Source organism: Protopterus annectens, chromosome 4.part1, assembly GCF_019279795.1.
Source record: "Protopterus annectens isolate FY-2018-M chromosome 4.part1, PAN1.0, whole genome shotgun sequence".
NCBI lineage: Eukaryota > Metazoa > Chordata > Ceratodontiformes > Protopteridae > Protopterus > Protopterus annectens.
In genome coordinates, this window is record NC_056734.1 from 414,312,538 (window position 1) to 414,338,191 (window position 25,654).

The 25,654-nt window shown below is 44.3% G+C and overlaps 1 protein-coding gene across 1 annotated transcript in view; it reads left to right on the forward strand.

Annotated features, from left to right (window-relative positions):
* Positions 1-25,654, forward strand: part of UGGT1 (UDP-glucose glycoprotein glucosyltransferase 1) — a gene marked incomplete in the record, with an annotated part of 2,149,769 nt that overhangs the window by 121,577 nt on the left and 2,002,538 nt on the right. Inside the window, 2 exon segments of the mRNA XM_044070228.1 lie at positions 1,119-1,231; positions 24,307-24,481. Coding sequence (XP_043926163.1) covers positions 1,119-1,231; positions 24,307-24,481 — 288 coding nt within the window.

Below are 25,654 nucleotides of genomic sequence, written 5' to 3' on the forward strand. Positions count from 1 at the left end.
GGAGGCCCATCTCTCCTTCACAATGGGGAATATATAATCTTGGTATACACTTATTTTTATAAATCATTTGGTGAGCATGAAGCATCCTTCTTGTTTTTAATATCTGATCTATCCAACACTTTTTGGGGCCAGTCAGTCACTCCAAAACTTTACGTTAGGACAGGAAGAGCAAATTGATCTTGTTCCTAGGTGTCAGTGCTGTTTTCAGGATTAATTTTAAGTCTTCTAAAGTATTCCATACTAAGCTTTGTTCGCATTTGTTCATGTTTTATTGCTGATCCTTCATCAATTCTCAAGTATTTATACACCCCCTTTTGCTAAAGTTCTTTTATATCACATTCTTGTCCCAAACTGATGTTTTCCTGGTGCCGCAATTTTCTTTTTTTAAAGGTTGCTTTTGCACATTTATCAAGACCAAATGACATTCCAATATCATCAGAATAAGTTTTTCTATTGCAGGTCTTCTGGGAAGAGAAAGTGAGAACTTTTCTGGACCAGATGAGTTTGTTTAGCTTTGCTTTAGTAGCTTGAATATACTGTTACAAGATGAGATTTGAATCCAGCTCAGTCCCAAAGGTGTCCATATTGTTGGACCATTTTAGTTATTTCCTAGTTAATATAGACAATACTCCATTTTTTTTAGCTTTGGTTAATTTAGTTACTAGCCATATTGTGTAGATTTGCAGATGTCATTAAGAATAATTTAAAATCCAGGTAAATTAGTTATAGATTATACACTTTAATTAATGTGACTTTAGTGTGCAATATTACTCATATTTGTAGGTGTGTAGAATTAGTGCAGGCTTCTTATAAATAAATGTAAATATGCATTTGTGTTGTAGAATTTGTATGTTTGAGTATATAATGTATACATGTGTTTGTATGTATATACTTTTGTGTATTTGAGTAAATATATCTACTATTGTCTCTCTCTCTCTCTCTCTCTCTCTCATATATATCATGTAAAAGTTGGAAGTGGCAGAGTAAGCATGTTTTGCAGAGTTTGTCTTTTTAATCATGTGCATCTCCCTTTCTTGTGCATGTTAATTCCAGAGTCTAGTTTGTATCCATGTATATTTTTCTTGGCTCATTGTTTGCGTGAATTCCCTTCTTATCAGATTGCTGCTAGTGAACCACCACCAGAGGGCTGCAAGGCTTTCTACACTGTGCATGGAAAGAAGAGCTGTAGCTCTGGAAGTCTTGAAAATCTTCTTAAAACAGCAGCAGAAAGGTAAGTGACATATTATGTGCCTCATAAATGTGGTAATGTATTTCTTATTTAGATTCAAGCTTGTTTAGAACATGTACATAAATCAACATACAGATCATCTTTATTTTCAGTATGTTTTGAAACTGCATTTCAATCTTTGTTTTTGTTTTTTTGATTGACATGTGCTTGCTGGGCATTTATTCCTGTGTGTTTTTAATCTTGGGTGAGTTTTAAAGAATACTTGTATTCATTAGTTTTATCAGATATGTGATGTACCTCTGAAATTAATTTTAAGATCTTGGTAAAAATACATTTATCCATTTAAAAAGGTGCTACTTTGGGTCAGTAGAATATTTGTATGACAGTAGAACCAACCAGAGCTTACTCTGTTACAGATTATTTCCATAATCAACCATGTTACTGAAGCAGAGATGCTAAGGAAGGTGAAATGAGTGAACATCTGGCACTAGGAATTCTGGAGAATAATTTTGTAAATGTTCCTACAGGATGTAATATGTTCCTCCTCTTTAGAAGGAAGAGGAATCCCCAGAAGCTTAGGATGCATACATCTGTTATGTTCTATGCGACTTATTGGATGTTGATTTAAAAACACTTTGGAGGGCTCTACGTCTGTCACTATACTGGACTTTCAAAGTCATTGTCTTGGGGAAACGCTCTTTTTCCCATTTTTTTTTTTTTTTTTTTTTTTTTGTACATGTGGTTGGGGTATCATGTCATCTGTCACCATCTTTCTCTCTCGTATGTCACTGCCATTGTCCTACCTTTTTTGATAGTCATGCCTGACTGTCGCACATCTTCTCTCATGCAGTCTATCCATCTCTTGGCTGGATGTCCTAGTTTCCTGTTGCCTTCTTCCTGTCCCTTCCCCATTTTAAACCGATCTTCTTCTTTCATGCGCATGTTTGAACCACTGCAGTCTGTTTTCTTTGACCTTCTCTGTAATTGGAGCTACTTTGGCTTCTGCGCTGATGTCATTATTTCTTTGTTTGTTTCACAGTGTGCATCCTGCCACACATCTCAAGCACTTCATCTCCATCATCTTTAGTTTCCATGACCACTATACCTTAACTACACAGGTTTCATTGCCATACAGATGAACTTGTTGCACCACTGTTTTGTACACCTTACTTTTCATCTTCATCTTCTTTAATTTTCTTCTGTCCCATATGCTACTCCTAAAACTCTCTGGCATTTGGCTGCAGCACCTCTGATTTTAGCTTTGACCTCTGCATTCAGACTTCCTTTCTCTTTGACAACCCCCAGATACTTGAAGCAATGAACTTGTTCCACTGTTTTTCTTTTTATCTCCATGCCATCTAATTTCTCCCAATTGTTGCCATGACAAATGTCTTACTGTACTAGTTTTCATCCCATGTACCTTCAGTTTTGCTTTCCATTCCCCTATCATTTGCTGAAGTTCCTGTTCACATTTCTAGCCCACATGCCTTCAGTTTTGCTTCTCATTTACCCTATCATTTGCTGAAGTTTGTATTCAGAGTCTGTGTGTAATGGCACATCATCTGTGCCAGGCATAGAAGGAATTGTCAGACACCACTCTGGACCTCCTGCATATCCAGAAAACAGACAGCACCAGAATTACCCATTCTAAAGACTTAAACCTTGCCTGTGATATAAACAGACCTGCTGGAGAGATAGGTGTATATCCCAGAGACTACCCCTTGTATGGTACAGACTCCCCATCCATGTGAAGCAGAGTTCCTCCCTAACCCAGTTCAAGTGCATCTTGGACAATTGGATGGGAAACAGGAAATTCATACCTGGTTTGGCACCTATGTCTCTAATGGACACAGGTAACATGTAAATGGTTCATCTCCCAGGCCCATGCTTACCCATATCAAGGGGTATCAGAGCTTGTCAGAGACGTGGGATGCTTGGCTAGGCTTAAAAAAGACCCTTGTGGTCGTTAACCTAGTAAACAAATTTGAACCTATGAACGTGTCTGCATGCAGCAACGTTCCTGGTCTCTCCCCTCTGACTTGTTTACTAACGTAGTCTGTTATTGGTATGAACAGCAGTGGCTTCAGAACTGACCCTTAATGCTCACCCTCTCCCTGTGGGGGAAGCCCCTCTGTAAGTCCGAACACTCTTTTTGTCATTGGGTCCTTGTAAATAGCCCACACTAATTCTACCATATTTTCTGAAACTTCTGACCATCATCTGACTGCACAAATTTGCTTTCTTGGGACCTTGTCAAAATGCTTTCTCCAAGCCTCGGAATGTCCAATTAAATTCTCCAGCTTCTTCTTCACCATGCATCTCACTGTAGACATCAAGTCACTTTTGTATCCTGATCTGAATCCAAACTGCTCATCTTCCATCTTTCTAGTACTTCATATTGGATCTGAAGAAGTTGTTGTCACTTGGTCTTCAACCTGTGGGAATACATATACAGTATGGATCTGACTGGCTGCATTTCCTGCATCGGATCTGAGCTCTAAGCTCCTCCCCTACCAGTAATCCCCTCGTCACCCTCCTCCCCTCAGATCTAGTTTGCTGCGTGCCCAGTCAGCATCGTGGTCTGTTGCTCCAGGTTCCTGGTGAGTGAATTTAACATTTTTTTTTCTAGTTTTCTCCTTCTGTTCTAACTCTTAGTCTTTAATCTCTAATTCTATCCCCTACCCTTCTTGTGCTCAGGCGTCAGTCTGGTAATTTAAAAAAAAAAAAAAAATCCTTTCTTTATTCACCCTGTCGCTCAAGTGTGTGTGGGTGCTAGTGTGGTCCATTACCATTGCAGAGACCCCCAAGCCAAGGTTTCGGAAATGCACAGTGTGTGGTCATAAGCTCCCCCTTCTGATGGCCACACTTTGTGTGTTGTTTGTCTGGGAGTCTGACACCTCGACACCTCCTGTTTGATCTGTGCGGGCTACAACCCCTGCACATTGATTGACAGGAGGAACAAGCTGATCTTGAAAGGCTGCCTTCCTCCACCTTCCTCGGAGGCATCTGCATCTACTTCTTCACCCCCACCCCCAGCGACTCAACTTCCGAACAAGAGGGCTGGGCATGAGGAGAAGCACAGACATAAAGAGCGGCATAGGCCCAGGAAGTGGTCCTCTGACCGCAATTCCCTGGCCGAGCCACCTTCTAATTCTCTCACCCAGTTCCCAGCCTGGCTCACCTTGGTTCCAATCACCCCACTTTTCCCAGAGCCGGAGGTCTCTTGGGGCCGAACCCATCTATCGGCCTCTCCCTGGCATCTTTCCAGGCCCATATCCATGGCTTCCTCTGTCCGGTCCACCCATAGTCTTTCTGAAGCCAAGATGGACAGGATGATGCGGAAATTTATCCGGACCCAGATCCAGATGTGGGAGTCTTGCCTGCTCCTTCCCCCTCTGGGGACGGGAGCATGCAGTCCGCCTTTTTTCCCATTGTTCCTTCTCCAATCCGACTTCCATTTTTGAAGTACTCTAGTCTGAGGCCTCTTGGCATTGAGGGGTCTGTGCCGATGGTACCAGGTACCTCAACGCCGACTATTGCCCTGAATGGTTTGGCTCCGACTAGTTCACAGCCATAGCTTTGGCCTCTGATCTGAGGGGGTGGAGACAGCTTCGAGGTTTTCTGAGTCTGCCCTTCCACTCAGAATTTCAGCACCAAGAGGCTCAGATCCGACTCCCCCATTGACTCAGAGGGTTACAGATCCGGACTTTGTCTCAACTTATGGGATTTGTTCTCCCTCTGCTTTTGACATGGTGGAGAGGGTTCTCTCGGTTCCCTTGAGACTCTTGATGCCATCATCCACTGAGTCCATCCAGGCTCCCTCTCTTTCTGGGCTGGATTCCACCATCCTGACCCCTCAGGGACAGCCTGTCACCTCTCTGCCCCAGGAAGTTACCCCACGGTAACAGACAGAAGTTTGAGGCCTCCCCAGAGACCCCACCCGAGGAGCTCCCTCGGAAACATATGTGTAAAAAGAGGCAGTTGGTCTCCCCACCAGAGTCCTTTGGTCACCCCTGGATGATGTCTCCTATGGAGACATCCTGGAAATCCTATGCCACTGTGGGAGGTGGTCTGTCCAAAAACCTAACCCAGATGAGTCAGTGTTCCTGAAGGCATTTGGTGCAGGAAACCTCTACCTCCTGGGTGCCCACTCCTGTGGATTCACTTGTGTATTTGATACATTTCTAGCATGGAAGATACCCGACCCGGTGGAGCCCATCCCCAAGTGCCCTGATAAGATTCTAAGTGCATCTTCTGACAGGCTGCATTGGTTTAAGGGGTTACCTGTCAATGCCATGGTGGTTGTAGTGGCCACCAAGAAAGAGGTTGCTCAGGTGCGCTCTACGGTCCATCCACCAGACCGAGAGTCTTGGACCATGGACTGTTTCGGGAAGCAGGTTTACGCTTCAGCCGCATTTGCCATATGTGTGCTGAACTACATGGCACGTGTGATCAGACTTCAGCGGGACCTCGTCAAAGAGGTCGCTGAGTCTGTCCCGAGGGTCCATGTCAGTGGAAGAAAAGAAGGTATTCTTCTCCCGTATGGCCACCCTCACTTACATTTCCAACACCTCTATGAGGCTCCTGTCACATGCTACTGATGATGTCTCTAGGATGGCCTGCACAGGCATTGCCATCAGGCATCACACCTGGCTTCGTCTTTTTATGCATTCTCTGAGCCCTTCAAGGTGTCTCTTACAAATGCCCCTTATGATGGTTCCACCCTTTTTTGGAAAGACAGTATGAGAAACATTGATCCAGAGTGAGAAAGATGGGAAGACCTTGCCTGCCGTCGGGATCCACTTCTCAACCCCACAACGATCCTTTTCCGAGGATCAGCATGGGGCAAAGAAGATGTGGTTCTGGAAGTCTCGGGGCTATTCCCAAGATGCTCAGGACTTGCCGTCCCCTTAGAGGCAGAGGGGGATATGACAGATGCCATCCTTGTGGCAGAGGGGATCTGAGGAATTAAGGGGTCTTGGGATTCCTTCCTGGACAGACCAGCTCAGCAGCCATGAAGGGTTGCTCAACTACTCATCTCTGGAGGCAGTCGGGGGTGCCTCTTGCTGCACCCAACAGTCTGGGAGGTGATCACAGACTATCATTGGATGTTGCAAATCATATCCAAAGGATACTCGATTCCCTTCATCCAAATGCCAATTCTGCCCAAACGCCTCCTGGATGTTACACCTGCCCAACGGAAGGAAGCAGCAGTGGAAATCTCCAAGCTGCTTGAAAAATGAGTCGTCAGCCCATCTCCCCAGATCAGTCCGGATCAAACATCTATTCCAGGTTCTTATTAGTACCAAAGAAGACGGAGGACTTTAGACCCATTCTGGATCTTTCAACCCTAAACCTGTCAATTGCCAAGACAAAATTCCAGATGGTCACTCTCCAATCCATTCTGGCCTTCCTGCAGAAAAACGACTGTGCTCTGTGGACTTTCAGGAAGCCTACTACCACATCAAAATGGACAGACGCTCTTGGAGGTTCCTCATTACCAATTCAGAGTGCTACCCTTTGGTCTTGGCACTGTCCCCAGGGTATTCACTAAAGTGGCTACTCACCTGTGGCTGCAAGGGGCTCCAGGTTTTCCTCTACCTGGACGATTGACTCCTTTCTGTGCTCCCTCCAGGCGTCAACACTGTCAAGCCGGGGATCACCTTCTCCAGACCACCCACCAGCTGGGCATATAACCATAAATCTCAGCAAGTCCCTATTAGACCCAGTTCATGTTCTAGATTTCATTGGGGCTCGGTTAGACTCCACTCTGAGCAAGGTTTTTCTAACTTTGGACAGACTTCAATCCCTCGGACATCATTTGTTGTACAATGTTCAGATCCAGTGTCCTCCTGCAGAATCAGTTCTTCGGGCATTGGGTCCATGGCGACCACGATCACACCGATCCCCACGGCTCATCTGCATATGAGAGTTCTCCATTGGAGCCTAACAGTCCAGTGGTCTTTACTAGATCTGCCGTTATCTCATCCATTTCATTTGACTCGGGCCTGCACGGATTCACTTCTCTGGTGGCTTTAATCCCTGGACCTTCTGGGTTTCCAATTTATCTTCCCCTCCCCTATGACCACTGTGACCTTTTGACCATGGATGCCTCCCTACTCAGGGGGGAGCATTGCATGGGAAGGACAGTCCAAGGTATGTGGTCTGCCCTGAAGACCCACCTGCATATCAACATCCTGGAGATGAGGATGGTGCTCTTGGCGTTGCAAGCTCTTCATGCCCACTTTCCCCAAGGGTCATTTGCCATCCTGTCTGTAGTCTGGTACATCAACAAACAGGGGGGAGCCAGGTCCTATCCCCTTTGTCACAAAGCCATGAGATTGTGGGAATGGGCGATCTCCACCGGCTGTTTTCTGGTGGCAGTGCAAATTCCAGGGAGGTCCAACATTCTGGCGGACAGGCTCAGCAGCTCTATTCTGATGCCTTATGAGTGGTCTGAGTCCTTCAGTAGCGGAGCAGATCTTTGTAAAGTGGGGTCAGCCTTGCTGCAATCTCTTCACCTGTCCTTCCAACGTGAAGTGCAGTGAGTTTTTTGCTCTGAACCCCCCTACCGGCGAGTCCCCGAGGCACTCTAGTTCATGCTTGGCCCTCCGGTCTTCTGTATGCTTATCCCTCACTCACTCCAATTCTGAAATTCATACAGAAAGCTCGACAGCTGGGGAGCTTTGTGATCCTCATTGCCCCATTCTGGCATCGCCAAGTTTGGTTCCCTCTCTGTGGTCTCCTTGGCCATTAGATCTAGTGCCAGATCTGATCTTGCACCCCTCTGGGATCCCACACCCAGATCTAGTCAGTCTGTGAAGCTTACAGCTTGGCTGCTCTAATTCCAGTGATGGCTAGGACTCCTGGGCTGTCTTCTCTCATTAAGAAGATTTTAGTAGCTGCTAACAAATCTTCCACCTGTAAGGTTTATTCCAGTAAGTGGAAAAGTTTCTCGATGTGGGCATCTCGATATGATTTGGATCCTTTCACTGCTCCACTCCCTGCTATTTTGGAGTTTCTGGCAGATATTTTTCAGCAGGGTGCCAGTTTTTCTACAGTTAAGGTCCAGCTGGCAGCTCTCTCCAGTTTTCATATAGCAGACCGTTAGGCTTCCCTAGCTTCCTCCAAGATTTGTAAAGCCTTTTTGAAAGGTATCTTTTTACTTAGACCTTCAGTCAAAGACCCTATGCCCCCTTGGGATCTTACTGTAGTCTTGCAGACCTTGGTGTCTTCCCCTTTTGAACCAGCAGCTACAGTGGATTTACAATTCCTGTCTTGGCAGACAGCCTTTCTGGTTGCTATTACCTCGGCTAAAAGAGCATCAGAGATTCAGGCTTTATCTGTCAAGCCCCCTTATATGGTGTTTCATAAAGACAGGGTTTCCTTACAGATGAACCTGTACTTTCTTACAAAAGTGGCTTCAGAATCTAACATCAACCAGGTCATCAGTCTCCCTGTTTTCTTTCTGAACTTCCAGAATAAGGGAGAGTCTAAGTTGCATTTGCTTGATGTTCATAGGCAAGTACACTTCTATTTGCATAGAACAAAGTCCTTTCATAAGTCTGATGAGCTGTTTGTTTCCTTTCTTAGGTAAACCTGTTTCTAAGGTAACTATTGCTCGTTGGATTCATCAGTGCATAGCTTTAGCCTATAAAGCCAAAGGATCATCTCCACCAGGTCATGTCAGGGCACATTCTACCAGGTCTGTGCTTACTTCAGCTGCCTTTTGGTCTAGGGTTTCCTTGGATGACATTTGCTGTGCAGCTACTTGGGCATCATCACACACATTTATTTTGCATTACAAGTTGGATCTCCTGTCCAGAGGCAGGACATCCTTTGGCTCCGCCATGCTCTGGAACATCCTTCCATGAGGACCTCCCGGGTTTTTTTTTTTTTGGTAGCTGGGGACTCTGTCCCACAGGTTGAAGATCAAATGAAAGCAACAACTTCAGATAAAGTTAAATACTCACCTTAACGTTCCATCTGAGTTGTTGCTTTTCATTTGTCTTAAACTCCTTCCCCCTGCCTTATGTGGGCTGTGTGATGTACCGGATGAAAGAGGCATAGCCCTACTCTAGTAAACTTCTTGTCTTCCTTATAGTGCTTTCAGGGTGCTACTGCCAGAATGTTAGGCACATGGTTAGGTTGGGGTGCTACTGTTGGCAGCAAACTCTACCTGAGGGGAGGAGGGAGATGGGGATTATGGGTAGGGGAGGAGCTTGGAGCTCTGATCCAATGCTGGAAAATGCGGCCCCTTCACAGTCTTCAGAACACTCTCCCTTACTACATTTCCTACAGCATTCCTAGTCTCTCCTCTCACTGAGTAGTAGAGCCAGGATCCCAAGCCAAGTGGATTTCCTGAACTGCCCTTCCACTTTTGTCTTTTGGATACATAGGATGTCTAGTCTCCTCACCATAATGTCATCCACTTCCAAACTGTATCCTGAAAGTGAACCTATAGTCAGTGTGATAATTGGTTCATTTTTGGCAGGTTGATTTGTTTTATATCCAGCTTTCACTTAAAGCTATCCCTGGTAACCCAGGTTGGGCAGCTGGACACCGGCCGACCAGCAGATAACTGACTTGGGTTGTTGGGTGTTGTCAGGCACAATCTGCCCAATATAGAGAGAGAAACCCCTCCCACTGTTAGCATGGGTCTCTGATGCTAATTTCAGTAGACTGGCTTCTCAACCCATTCATCGTCATCAGGCTCATAGTCTTGTTTGGCGACGTTAGTCAATGTAACTAAATCACCTGGAGCCATTTTTTTACACCATGTAGCAGCTAGGACTGAAATAGCATGCAGTCTGTGAAAGAACATCTGTCATTCAAGGTAACTTTGTTTTATGTGCTATTTAGAGACTTTAAGTGGGATTCATGAAATCCAAGGACCTTGGAGATTCTCTTCATAGATTTAGCTTAGTATAGGACCATAAGAAAAAGATTCCCTAGCATTTGTTACCTTGAATACCAAAAATGCATGAGTGAGCAGAATGATGATTGTGGTAGAATATATTGGAACAGTCCACCTTTCATGTTGACTAGATAAGGCAGATCTTACAGCAAGATCAATTTTTTTGAAGGATAGTTGGAACTTTAACAAGTTTCCCCATGCATAGAAGAATGAGACAAGGGTGTCCCCTAACATTTCTTCCTTGGTTTGTTTTGTACTGTATGCATTTAACTCAAGTTGTCAGTCAAGATGCCTTCTTCAAAGCTGTGCCACTATACTGAAATGACTAGTGAATGTTTAGGATGCTTATTCCCATACCTCCTTTTAGAAAACCACAGGCAGTTTTTCAGGTTTCATCTGGACTGCTCATATTACTGGATGTTAAGTTGTCAATCTCGCCTTCATTCTTGCTTGATGGGTTCGGAGCCGATCCTCGGCTCCGACTCGGCACTTGCTAAGCTCGAGAGTCACTTTTACCAGCTCGAGGCAGCCCCATATCCCATGATGCAAGGCGGTAAGTACCCAGATCTCGTTTGCCGCTTCGCTTATGAGGTCCTCCTTTTACCAGCTCCTGGTAAGTGATTTGCTACTTTGCTATTTTAGCCCCTTTTAACACAAAAACCCTTAATTGTTAGTTTTATTTTAGTTTTAAACATTTTCTGACAGAAAATTATCTGTCTCTTCTTATTTTTTTAGTCAGACTTTCTCCCATCCCATCCCCCCCCTGTTAAGGTGTGTGTGTGTGTTTTCTAGTTATACCTTTTTGGTATATTTAATTTAATTTCTTTGACTGGTGTGTGTGTCTGTGTTTTTGCACCATGTCCAAAGAAAGGGTCTCAGGCTTTAAGAAGTGTGACTCGTGCTGTCAGAAAATGTCTCTGACAGACTGTCACACTTCTTGCCTGTATTGCCTGGGGCCTCTTCACCTGCAGGACTCCTGTGCTATTTGTCATTCTTTCAGCCAGAGAGTCCTGCAGGAAAGAAGAAATAAGTTGATTTTGAGGGGCCTTCTTAAGCCGGAGGGCTCTCCGGCTAAGTCAGCTCCATCCAAGACTGCTAAGTCTTCCAAGGCCCAGGCTTCTGTGTCCAAGCCTGCGGCCTCGGCTCCGACTCGTTCTGAGTCAAGATCGGCTCCGGCTGGAGCCGATTCTGGCTTAACTAAGCCTTCGGCACCGATGGCTATCGGTGCCGATTCTGGTTCGACCACTTCGGTGTCGGCTCCGATCGGTTCCGACCACCATGTGGCTCAGGCATCGGTGTCGGCTCTGATCGGCTCCAACACCGTTACTTTTGTGGCTGTATCTGCTCCGGCTGGAGCCAATGCATCGAGGCTACCTGTCGGCTCCGATAAGTTGTCGGCTCCGACAGGTTCAATAGTTTCATCGGTTCCGATGGCTCCTTCGAGGAAGAGGTCTAGGTCTCCTTCCTTGGAGCCGATACTTCGGCTCGGCTTCACCTCTCCTCTCGAAGGGAGCCATCGGAGCCGATCTTCAAGGTCATCCAGGCTTTCTGACCATGATTTAGAGAGAGTGGTCAGTAGATTACTTAAGTCACAGGCACTGGCCCAAATGTTACATAGTCCGTCTCAACAGACGGCTATTGGTCCACACCCCGTTGCAGTTCCTCCTTCAACTCTACCCCAGGGCTTGGAGTTGGAGTCTTCGAATGGTTACTGCTACGGCTGAGGGACAGATACCCCTTCTGTTCCTTCAGCCTCTACTCTTATCTCCTCTTAGAGACCTTCCTTAGAGGGATTCGTGGCTGGGCTTCCATGGTCTCCTCCGAGGGGGTGAGTGGCATCGGACCCTTGTCTGAACCCGCTCTTCCCCTTGGAGCCTCGGCCTTGGTGAGCTCGGCTCCGACATCTGCCTCGGAGACTTCCCTTTCGGTGGTCCCTGGAGTTCCTAGCTCTTCGGAACAGGTTCTCTCGGACCTTCCTGGGAGGGGAGCATTCGAGGTGATGAAGAGTGTGCTGGCCACTGGTATCAGCCAGCAGTCTGTTCCCTTAGCTCCTCCCTCTGTGCCTGTTGACATCTCTGCCACTTCTCTTGCTACAGGACCCAGAGATCCTCCGCCTCAGGTTTCCCCATTGGGAATATCCCCCTCTTCCGAGGATTCTCCTGATGTTTCAGGAGATCCTCCTAGAAAGAGGACTTGTAAGAGGAAACATGTAGACTCCCCCGAGTCTATCACTTCAGATACTGACTTAGATGAGTCAGAGGGATCCCCAAGATCCCCCTCTGAGGATGTCTCCTTCTCAGACATCCTAGAACTCCTTAGACAGAGGGGAAACTGGCCCACCAATAATCCCTCTGAGGATGAGTCAGTATACCTAGAGGCGTTTGGATCTCGGCCCTCCACCTCCTGGGTGTCTCCGCCTTTCGACCCCTTATGCAAGTTATTGCCCGAAGGCGTGGGCTGCTCCTGACTCTGTAGAGCCAGTCCCTAGGAGGCCTTCAAAATTTATTACTGCCCGTGTGATAAGCAATTCCTCACTAAGGGTGTCCCGCTGATGCCATGGTGGTGGCTGCTGCCACCAAAAGGAACTTGCAGATCCTTCCGTGCCGTCCATCCTCCTAATAAGGACTCTAGGACCATGGATAGGTACGGTGGCGGATGTTTTCCTCAGCGACCTTTGCTATGCATTCGCTGAATTACCTATGTCACTTCACCAGACTCCAAAGGGATATCCTTAAGGAGCTAGGTGATGTTGTACAGGATCCTACAGCTGCAGGAGCTCAGGAAAAAATTGCTTCGCAGCTAGGAACCCTTAATTCCATTGCAAACTCCTCCATGCGGCTAATATCATATGCTGCTGATGGAGCGAGTAGGGCCGCAGGTACAGGTGTGGCCCTTAGACGCCAAGCCTGGATGCGGCTATGTGACTTTGCAGATCCCTTTAAGGCGTCCTTCACAAATTCTCCCTTTGATGGGTCAGCTTTGTTTGGCCCTCAAGTGAAGGAAACTTTGACCAGGTGTGAGCAGGACGGCAAGACTCTTTCTGCCGTGGAGTCCGTTTTCCACCCCTTCTAGACCTTACCCCAAAGGACAGAAAGGTGGCAAAATGTGGTTCCATAAATCCCAATGAGTCACGCCGATTCACGTGGTCAGTTTACCCCTAGAGGCAGAGGGGTAACAGCAACAGACGCCGCTCTAGAGGCAGAGGAGGTCCAAAAACCAGGGAAACAGAGAGCCTCTCTCTGACAAGCCCTTTCAGCATCCCTGAGATGTTGCCCGGCTGTCCATCCTTGGAGGCAGTCGGGAAGACTATCGCTGTACCCAGAAGCCTGGCGTTCCCTCACTCAAGACAGATGGGTACAGTCGATCATATCCGAGGGTTACAAAATTCCTTTCGAGGAAAGTCCTTTCTATCACTCAAATTCCCTTCCAGATGTACCACCGGCTCTAAGGCAAATTGCAGAGTTAGAAGTCTTAAAACTTCTGCAAAAAAGAGCCATTCAGCCAGTTACGACAGATCATTCAGAGCCCGGAATCTACTCAAGGTTCTTTTTGGTCCCCAAAAAGACGGGAGACTGGAGACCAATATTGGATCTCAGCAGACTCAACAAGTCTGTGAGGAAGACAAGATTCCGAATGGTCACTCTTCAGTCAATTCTGCCCTTCTTACAGAAGGACAACTGGATGTGCTCAATAGATCTTCAGGATGCGTACTATCACATCAAAATTCACAGACGCTCCAGGAGATTTCTCCGCTGGCTGGGGTCCAGTCATTTCCAGTTCAGAGCCCTGCCCTTTGGTCTCACTACAGCCCCCAGAGTGTTCACCAAATGCATGGCAGTGGTCACGGCTCACCTGAGACGTCAAGGATTCCAGGTGTTTCCGTATCTCGACGACTGGCTCCTTTCAGCCACCACCAGGCATCAGCTTATTCAAGCCAGGGATTACACAATAAAGCTTTGTACTCTTTTGGGCATCTCGATAAACTTCGAAAAGTCATCCTTATCGCCCTGCCAGTCTATTACTTTCATAGGCGCAAACTTAAACACTGTTCGGATGTCAGCTACCCTTACAGAACAAAGAGTTTCAGACATTCAAAGTCATGTCAGGATCATTCTAGCCAACAAGAAAGTACATGCCAGAATTGTTCTAAAAGTATTAGGCCTCATGGCTGCGGCCATTACTCTCCTTCCCCTGGCTCGCTTCTACATGCACCTTCTTCAGTGGATGCTGTTCACACAGTGGTCGTACCAACAACTTCCAATGTGTCACCAGATTCTGGTGACACAGACTTGCAAAGATCATCTTGCTTGGTGGATCACATCTCCCCAGGTTCACCAAGGCAGACACTTTGTACCCCCATCCCCGGTAGCCACTGTCACCACGGATGCCTCCCTGATCGGGTGGGGGGGTCATTATCAGGGCAGGATGGTTCATGGGACGTGGCAGCCGTTCGAATACCACCTGCACATAAATGTCCTGGAGATGAGAGCAGTGCTTTTAACGTTGCAAGCCCTCAACGACTTTCTTCCCGTAGGGACAATTGCAGTCCACACAGACAACATGTCTGTAGTTTGGTATATCAACAAACAGGGCGGAACCAAGTCCTACCCCTTGTGTCGAGAAGCGCTCAGACTATGGCAATGGGCAATCTCCTCTCATCGGTTTCTGGTAGCAACGCATATCCCTGGGAAAACCAACATTGTAGCGGACAGATTGAGCAGAGCTATTCTCATGCCTCACGAGTGGTCTCTCAAGCAATCTATAGCGGAAGAGATTTTTCTGGATTGGGGTCGTCCATGTTGCGATCTTTTTGCTACTCCCCAAAACAGCAAATGCCCAGACTTCTTCTCTCTCTTCCCTCTTCCAGGCCATCCCCCCAGAGATGCTCTGACCCAGGATTGGCCCCAGGGACTTCTTTATGCCTTCCCTCCATTTCCTCTGATCCCTCAAGTTATCCAGAAGGCAACCGTTTTGAGAGCCAAATTGATTCTCATTGCCCCTTACTGGCCTCGACAAGTTTGGTTCCCGTTCCTCCATCGTCACCTTTTGGTGCAGCCGTGGCATCTGGACCCAGTGCCAGATCTTCTGATTCACCAATCCAGTCAGCTGCACCGGTCTATCCCTTCTCTCAACCTCACAGCATGGTTGCTGCACTTCCTTCCTTAGCCAGGCTTCCTTTGATCTCTAACCCAGTTAGAGACATCATAGTAGCTTCTTTAAAATCCTCTACCAGGAGGATTTATGCAAGCAAATGGAAACATTTCTCTTATTGGGCTAAGGCCAAGAGTATTGATCCTTTCACTGCCCCTGTTCAGGCAGTCCTGGACTTCTTAGCAGAGATTTTTCATGCAGGCTCCTCTTCTTCCACAGTCAGAGTTCAATTGGCTGCTATCTCGAACTTTCATGTCGGGATCGCAGATCACAATATTATGTCCCATAGGCTCTGCAGGGCCTTCTTGAAAGGAATTTTCCTGCTAAAGCCTCCAATCAGGAATCCTCCTCCTCAGTGGGATCTAAATTTAGTGCTGACATCCTTGATTCTTCCCCCCTTTGAGCCAGCTGTTTCTTGTTCCCTGAAATTTCTTTCTTGGAAAACTTTATTCCTAGTGGCTATTACATCAGCCAGGAGGGTGTCTGAACTTCATGCTCTATCGGTTCGACCCCCCTATTTGGTTTTTCACAAAGACAGAGTATCATTGAGAACTAATCCGACCTTTTTGCCTAAGGTCGCCTCAAAGACCAATTTGAATCAATCCATTGATCTCCCTGTATTTTTCCCAAACTATTCAGACAGAGCCGAACAAAAACTACATTATCTTGATGTCCACCGTCAACTCAGATATTATTTGGACAGAACAAAAAAATTTAGGAAATCTGATCAACTTTTTGTTTCCTATGCGGATAATAAGAAAGGCCTTCCTGTTTCTAAAGTGACCTTGTCTAGATGGCTTTCTTGGTCATCTCTGAAATTTATCTGCTCAGGGGAAAACAGCTGTGCTCAAAACCTAAAGCACATTCAACTAGGAGCTTAGCTACTTCTACAGCCTTTCAAGCTAGACTTCCTTTAGACACTATTTGTGCAGCAGCCACTTGGGCCACTCCTCATACTTTTGTTTCCCATTACAAATTGGACTTGGCCTCCAGGGACAGAGCCAGTTTTGGCTCTACAGTCCTCAAGAGTCTGTTCCATTGAGCCACCCAGGATAGAGGTGCTAGGGACGGTCCCATCAAGCAAGAATGAGCGAGATTGACAACTTAACATTAAGAAGTTATGTACCTACCATAACGTTCCATGTTAGTTGTCTTCTCGCCTTCTTTCTTGCGACCCTCCCTCCTTCCCCAGGCCTGGACAGACCTTTCTATAAGAAATTATTATGCTGAAGACCATTCAGACCTGGTCCTTCTTCCATCCTGTAAGTTTTCTTTCTTCCTTTTGGAAGTGTTTTTATGCTTGGTGCTATTGCCCTTTGTCATCAAACGAGATCTGGGTACTTACCGCCTTGCATCATGGGATATGGGGCTGCCTCGAGCTGGTAAAAGTGACTCTCGAGCTTAGCAAGTGCCGAGTCGGAGCCGAGGATCGGCTCCGAACCCATCAAGCAAGAAAGAAGGCGAGAGAAGACAACTAACATGGAACGTTATGGTAGGTACATAACTTCTTATTTACCTACATGCCTTCTTTTTACCTACATGCCTTCTTGCTAAACTGAGTTCACCTGATGCATAGCTGTAGTATCTGCTCACCTTGGACTTGGGGGACTTCATTTCAGTCCATATCTGAATGACTATATTCGGAGGCTCCACTTTGTGTTATAGCAAACTGCAGTGCTTCCAGAATGTGAGTATCACCCTCTGTCTACAGAGACAGATCTGTTGCCCTACCAGACCAGGAGTTGTCTGGAAGGAGTCATTCTGAACTCAAAATACATAATAACCCTGAATTAGACTGGGGTACAGCGTGTATTGAATTTTCTCTGCAAGCGTTAAATAAATCGCTAGAGAGAGGAAATTTCTCAAGGCTGTGGATTACATGTCCTGTTATATTCCTTATTACGGACTTAGGAGTTAGTTCATGGGTATGTACTAGGTTAACTACCATAAGGGCCTTTTTAAGCCTAGCTACACACCCCAAATCTCTGACAAGTTCTGGTACCCTTGGTAAATATAAGCAGGGGCATGGGAGAAGAAACATTTACAAACAAGGACCTGGGAGATGAACATTTATTGGCTTACCTGTGTCCATTAGAGACCAGTCCTCCCACCCTGGCAGCCCTTTATCACCTCCCAGAAAGTCTGAATCTCCATTTCTTTCTTTCTCAACTGATTGTTTTAGACAAATGGGTTCTGAATCTGATCCAGCTAAGGTGTGGATAGCAGTGGGAGGAAATTACTTCTTTCTAGGGATGCCCTCTCATCATCGTACCAAATCCTTCTCTTCCATCACGTTTTACATCATGTGCTGTCATAGGGATGATAGAAGTAGTTCCTACTTCCCAGTGGGAAAAAGGATTTTATTCAGGAATGTTCTTACTGCCAAAGAAAGAAAATTCCTGAAGACCAGTTCTGGATCTTTTTCCTGAATCAGTTTGTGATGGCACCCAAATTCAGAATTCTTTCAGTTCACAACCTGCTGTCTATTTTTCCTCATTTAAATTTTTTTTTAGTAAATTTAGATGTACAAGGTACATATTACATTCCTATTCATCCAGATTTCAAATGTTTCTTAAGGTTTTGTGCATCTGGATAGCATCATCTGCTCTCTGCCTTACCCCTTGGTCTGTCCTCTGCCCCAAGAGTGTTCATGAAGTGTCTAGCTCTTGTTGTAGCCCATTGCAGGCTACAGAAGTAGCCACATTTTTCCATATTTAGACAACTTGATTATCTTTGTAGTGTCCTTTTCAAAGTGTCAGGAATCCTACACTGGCTAGGATTCCAGGAGACCATTCGGAAGTCGTTTTATGACTCTGTCACACAGGATTGCATTTCTGGGGTGCATGTTAGACACCTCAATACAAGTAGCTTTTCTTTCACATGATCTTTTCCAGGGGGTTTCCATGCAGGCTTCTGTCACTGTGAGGGAGTACCGCAGGATTCTGGGTCTAAATGCATTTGTGATACCTCTTAAAAGACTCTACATGAGAAAGATACAGTGGCATCTTGAAGTCTCTTTGGCTCTCGCATCAACACTTGTCTCTTCAAATTCCAGTTCTGGGATTTGTGAAGAGAAATAACTTTGTGGAGACCTCAAATACCTCTAAATCCAGGTCTTACCCCTCCCTGCCCTAGAACAGTCAATCACAACAGATGTTTGGGAAGCAGTGTTAAGGGGATTAAAACTGTAAGGTATCTGGGACAAGAAAACGGATAAAAAGCAAGTAAACATAAGAGATACTAATTCTTATAAAGACTCTGAACTCCCTAAATCATCTGTGGTCCCCAGAACCTCTTCAAATAGTTACAGACAATACCACCGTAATGTGGTATATTGAGCAAGCAAGGAAAAAAAGGATCTTACCCCATTTGCAGACTAACCATGTTTAGCATGGGATATAACTGTACAGCATAGTCTCACTCTAAAGACATCTTACATTCCCATCAAAGCAAAACTGTTGCTGATAAGCTGAGAAGGGCAAAGGCAGACCCACAAGAATGAAAACTAGATCAGGGGGCCTTCCAAGAATTGATCCATCTGTGGGCAGTTCCTCAGGTAGACCTTTTTACTTCCTCTCTTTACCATAACTTCCAAAATTCTTTTCCAGTACTCTCTGCAAGAAGACCTGGGAGACAGATGCCTTTTTTCTTTGGACAGGAATGTTCCTGCATGCTTCTCCACCCTTTCTTTTTATATCCAGGGTACTTATTAATATTCAGAAGGAATCCCCAAGGATCATTGTGGTGACTCCCTTCTTTTGGAATTAGTCAGGGAGAATTACCACAAGATTCGTCACAGACTGGATTTACTTACTGAAGAACAAGGGTGTATGATATGTTCTGACCCCGAAGAACTGTAACTGACCACCTGAATGATAGGTTTTAATACATTTTAGGTGCCTGCTTTCTGACTATATGCAGTAAGTACTAATGAAGGCAAGAAAGCCTGCTACTAGAAAGCCAAACAAATGGAAAAGGTTTTCTTGTTGTTGCCAACAAAATAACCAGTACTTATTTAGGGATAGTGTTTCTCTGGTTTTACAGTATTTGTGCGAACTACTGTCCTGTGGCCTGTCTTACTCCTCTGTCAGTGTTCATTTAATGACCATTTCAGCATGATTGCTCATGCGTCCCCCTCTTTCAGTGCATTGTCATGTAAAAATATTTTTGAAAGGAATGCTGCATAAGAAGCCTCCCAGAAAACTCCTGGTTCTTCCTTAGGATAGTAATTTTGTGTTGGATGCTAACACTTGCTCTATTTAAACCAGATCATCTGGATGACTTGAGGTTCTTAAATTGGAAAACAGTTTTGTTGATTGTTCTGACCTCTGCAAGTAGGGTATCTGAATTGCAGGCTCTTATAGTGGGTCAGCCTTTTCTTTTTTTCCCCCAGCGAAAGGTTTCCTGTGAGAACGTTTCTTTTATGCCTGAAGTGATATCCAGTTTACTTTAAGCTAAACTATTTATGTTTTATTTCCAGAACCTAAAAATGAGGGAGAAACAATATTTCTTACCTTAGATGTCCACAGACAACTCTGGTACTGTCTTGACAGAACAAAATATTTTAGACCACCTGATCAGCTCATTTCTTGTGAGGCTAAGAAGGAGCAACCTGTGCCAAACCAGACTATTTCCAAATGATTGTATCACACTATTACATTTTGTTATACCCACCACAACAAATTTAATCCAGAAAAGGTCAAGGCACACTCTACAAGGGCTTGGCTTATTTGGCATTTTGGAAAGGGTTGGACTCAAAGTATTCTAGAAACAATAACTTGGTCCTGTCAAAGCACTATAAACAAGATTCCTTTTTCAGACCTAGGACAGACTTTGCTTGGACCATTCTTGTGGGAATTTTGGAACCTTCCACCTCCCAGCTGTTTTAAGTTATAATAATCTACCCATATATGTTGGACTACTACAGCAGTGATTAATTTGGCAGATTTCTTAGGAATCTGTATAAACTGGGAGAAATGCAACCTAACTCCTTCTCAAACCTTGGAATTTATAGGAGCAACTTCCAATACCCAGTCTTGCCTGGTCTCCCTCCTGGTCTTCCTCCCAGATCACAGACTGGAAAGGATAATGTTCCAACTCTGGGTGATACCCTGTCAAAACCAAGTCCCAGCTCAGGGGGAGGGAGCCCTTCAACTTCTGGGTTCAGTGGCAGCATCAATTACAATAGTTTCTGTAGCAAGACTACACATGAGGCTTCTCCAGTGGCTCCTTCTGACATAGTGGTATCCCTCTTATCATCCTAGGTCCTTTCAAATCTGCATAACGAAACAATGCAAATGAGATTTAATTTGGTGGATGAAGCCAGACGAGACTTATGGAGTCACCCTTTCTCCCCATCTCAACTACAGGGCCACAGTGACCATGGACGCTTCCCTGATAGGGTGGAGGGGCTTTTCCAGGGAAAGATTGTCAAGGTACCTGGTCAGACATAGAGGCCAATCTGCATATCAGTGTTCTAGAACTGAGAGCAGTGCTTCTGGCGTTCCAAGCATTTTTCTGTCCTCCCTTCAGGAACAATTGCTGTACAGTCTGACAATATGTCAGTAGTCTGGTCCATCAACAAACAAGAGGGAATAAAGTCCTACCCATTGTGTCGAGAGGCCATGAGAATTTGTCAACGGGCAGTAGCTCCCAACTGCTTTTTGATTGCAATGCATATTCCCAGGATTTACAACGTGATTGCAGACAAGCTGAGCAGATGTATTCTACTGCCTCAAGAGTGGTCCCTCAATCCAGTTCTGACAGCAAAGATCTTCAGATGCTGGGATCAGCCCTGCTGCAATCTATTCACCTCCCCAACAAATCACAAATGCAACAGCTAATTTGCCTTAATCCACCCACAGGAGGAATCCCCGAGGGACGCTGTGATACACAGTTTAGAGAGAAATCTCCTTTTCCCCTGATTCCCCAATTTCTAAAGAAGGCCCTTTGGCTGAGAAGCAGAGTAATCCTCATTATTCCCTACTGGCCACAACAAATTTGGGTTCCCTTCCTTTGGCCTCATGTAGTATTACCGACCTTGGATTCTGGATACATCTGCAGGAATTGATCTTGCACCCGCAAGGGTTGACTCACCTGAACTTTTCCAGTCTCAAGCTGACAGCTTGGTTTCTCCATTTCCGGTAATTGCCAGGCAGAATGACCTTACCTCCCTAGTATGAGATATCCTTCTGGCTTCACATAAACCATCCACCAGAAAAATCTATCTCGGCAAATGAAAGAGATTCCTTATTTAGTCCTGACCAAGAACTATACCCTTGCTCAGCTCTTATTGTGGTTTTGGGTGATCTGTCAGGTCTTCTTCATTCAGGAGCACCAGCTTCCACCATTCGAGTACATTTGGCTGCTATCTCAAACTTCCATAATGGATTCCAAGACTCCTCATTAATCTCCCTTAGTCTCTGCAAAATCTTTTTGAAAGGGGTCTCGCATATCAGATTACCCTTCAAAGAACCGATTGAGCCTTGAGTTTAACACTAGTACTGCAATCCCTGACACAATCCCCTTTCGAACCTGCTACCACTTGCGATTTAAAGTTCTTATCGTGGAAATCACTATTTTTACTAGCCATCACATCAACAAGGCGCATCTCTGAGCATCAGGCCTTATGCATAAAACGCACTTACGTCGTCTTTTTCATAAGGAGAGAGTGTCACTGTGGGCTATCCCTTCCTTTCTGCATAACATTATTTTAGAATTGACATTTAACCAGACAATTGACCTACCAGTATTTTTTCCTAACTGCTCAAATAAAGGAGAATACCGTCTTCATTTGCTGGATGTACATAGAAGATTACATTTTTATCTGGACAGAACTAAGTCAGTACATAAAATGGACCAGTTATTTGTTCCTATTCTGGTCCAAAATTGGGAAACTGTCTCTAAAGTGACCTTATCTGAGTGGTTGAGAAACTGTATTTCTTTTGTTTACCAACATAATAAAATTCCTCTGCCGAGCAAGGTCAAAGCACATTCCTCCAGATCAGTGGCGACTTCTGTTGCTTTTCATTCAAAGGCTTCAATGGATGATATCTGTGCAGTTACAAACTGGTCTACCCCTCATACCTTTATCACTGATTTCAAATTGGATTTCGGCATCCTTTGGTTTAATGGTACTCAGGAACATCCTTCCATAAGGGCCTCCAAGGACATAAAGTAGCTTGGGACTCTGTCCCATCAGTAAGGAATGAGTGAAGATTAACAACATCAGATACAGAAGTTATATTCTTATCATAACGTTCCATCTGTGTTGTTCATCTTCCTTCATTCCTTACGTCCCACCCTCCTTCCCCCTCCTAGTGTCTCCTAGAGGATCAGATTTGGTCCTAATCCCGCATTAGGGTTTCTGCTCCGAAAAAGCCTCTGCTTTCTTTATCATGGGCAAACTCGTTCTGAGGTAACAGGGAAGAGGGGCACTATAGGTAAAGCTTAGCTTGAGTTTTTTGGCTGGTACGAGCTTGTTATAAGGCCCACTCTGTTCCGAGGACGGAACCAACTTCCCATCAGTTATGAATGAATGAAGATGAACAACACAGATGGAATGTTATGGTAAGAACATGACTTCTTTATTCCTCTGTTTGGTTATACTCCAACTTTACAGGCTGCCAATCAAAATGGTTAGGCATCTGTTCTTGTTCCTGGACTGGGGTTGTATACTAGTTTGACTCTATGGTAGGCATGCAGAACATTTCCCTGTCCTAAATGTGCATTACATAACAGTGACTCCAGAAGCTGAGAGACTGCAAAGTCAGGTTTTAGCATTTTAAACATGAAAATACTTTGGAGAGAAAAAAGCATTTTTGCTGCGGTTGGGCCTAATGTGTGGATTGTGCCCCCATACCCCTGCTTCTTAAATATAACTTTGGAATCAATGGATTTTGAATGTGTTTAAAAAAAAACAAACTCCAAGATACTGCAGTGCTGGACATTGTATGTTTTGGCTAGGATAGTAATTTTCAGTCTTTTGAGGACTGCAGTTTCAGTCCTCAGAGTACTGACTGGCACCAAAAAAAAAACAGATGAATGTTGGATAACAGTATTGTAGCATGTTGAACCTTGCCAAGTTTGATGTGATCCCCCCAAGCCCAAAAAAGATCAAACACCCCTGATACATTGCATCACCACAGTAAGGGGGGTCCGCAATATTGGAAATAGTCAACAAGCTTTACACAACAATTAGGTAGTGAAACATTCAATTTAAAAGCAGGCTGGGAAAATTGCAATATATAAATCAAAGATAATTACTTGTCTTCGTGTAATGTTGGGCGTTGTGCACTGCGAGGAGAGATTTGTGTAAACAGAGCTAATATATGTAGGCAAAAAAGAGCACATAATGCGGACACAGAAGCAGAACGAAACACTAAGTATTTAATATGCTATGTCCACTATATGACTTAAAATATGATGTTACCCAGTACAGTTTGTTTTGCTAGATCCATAACCTAGGCATAGCGGGGAGTAATCTTTTTTCATTGGTTTGATTTTCATCTATGTTATTCGGGTACTGCCTTGCAGTCACATGCCTCCTCTGACCCACAAGTCTCTTCAGTGTCAGGGACACATTTCAGCTATGTTATGCATGTGTTTAAACTCTGCATTTTGTGACATATGAGCTTTCCAAGGGGCTTTAACTATTATGCAGCTAGGTACAATTGAGAAGATTCCTCATAACTGAAGGTGTGTGTGTGTGTGTGTGTGTGTGTGTGTGTGTGTGTGTGTGTGTGTGTGTGTGTGTGTGTGTGTTTTAGATGTATACACATGATCATATGTGTATTTACTGTTCCTTTGATATAAATCCACATCACTTTTATGTGGAGTAAATAGAAGTATTATATCGCATTTGTTTGTCTGGACTATTGAGAGATGAGCACAGATATTTTCATGATTTAGCAAAATATGCAAAACATGTTTGCTTTCTTTTTTTTTTCATCTCTCTCTCTCTCTCTCTTTTCAGAAGCTTTAAGCCAGTTTGAGCCAAATAGTCAACATTGCTTTTTAACTTTTTTTTTTTTTTTTTTTTAATTACTAGGTCCAACCCTTATTTATTTAAAGGGGATCACAGGTACCCTGTATTGAACAAGGACACCCCCACTGTGATTCTGTATGCAGAAATGGGCACAGAGGAGTTTGCTCATTTTCATCAGCTGTTCTCTTCTAAAGCAAATAATGGACTTATCAGTTATGTTTTCCGACACTACATTTCTGTGAGTATGACTATTACGGTATGTTGATTTAGGAACAAGAAGAGTTATTGTTAAAGAATTTATTTATTAAATCATTAATTTAAACATATATAATAGTTTACCAGTGTTTTTAACCGTGATATGTTTATAGATGGATTTGTAATATTATTTTGTTTGCTTTTTTTCTACAAAAAAAGTTAAGTGAGTAATGTAAAAAGGGAATAATTAAAGATTTACCTTTTATTGGGGGGGGGGGAGTCTACACTTTGCATCTCAGTTTCAGTAATGCACTTAGTACTGATAGCTATTCACTGTCTTACCTTTGTAATTGTAGCTTGCAGTTGTATAGGTCATCACTACAGCATCTAGTCATGATGTAATAGAAAGACCAGATAAAGGGTAGCATCCCAGCTGAAATGGTATGCATGACTTACTGCTCTGGATAAAAAGGTCTTAATTTGCTTTGTTGTGTTGTGACACTGAAAAGTGTTAAAATAACTGCACAGATGTCACAGAGGACATCAGTAAAAATGCTGTTAACTGTGGAATTACTAAATGAAATTTGTAGTCCATTAAGGAATGCAGTAAGGCCCGTTATCCCTTAGAATATAATTTTAGTTATTTTGTCCCCTAGAATATAATGCAAGTGTTTTGTTTCACAGAATCTTCCTAATTATGAAGTATAATTGTCTTGCCACTCACTCAGTGGGTAATAGAATAGTTAATTTGGCTGTTCTGAAAATTGGACAGATGAGAAGGTTTAACCTTACTGGTTTCCTTTTATCTTTGCTATAAGGTCACTGCTGTAGTATTTTAAGTAATAGGTGAAAATTACACTGCAGGAAGACATCCAACCATCTAGCCTGACTTCCAGAGCTTTCAATTTGCTACAGCACAGGACCAAGCTCTAGAATGCCAAAATGCATTAGTTGGCACCAGCATACACTGAGTATAGGAGTGAGATACCCAAGTTACTACATTCATTCACTTTTTTTGACTGCATTGAGTGATAGGAAGTTTGTGCTTTTCTTCCTTGTGATCACTGGAACCATGTTAAGTACTCACATCAGGAGCTTGTAAAGTTTTGCTGCCTGCTATTAACCGAGATCTTTGATTGTGACTTTTTTCCCCATAAAGCTAATGATATCCCTGAGAGAAGTCATCAGAGGATGTCATTAGCAGATTTTATTTGTC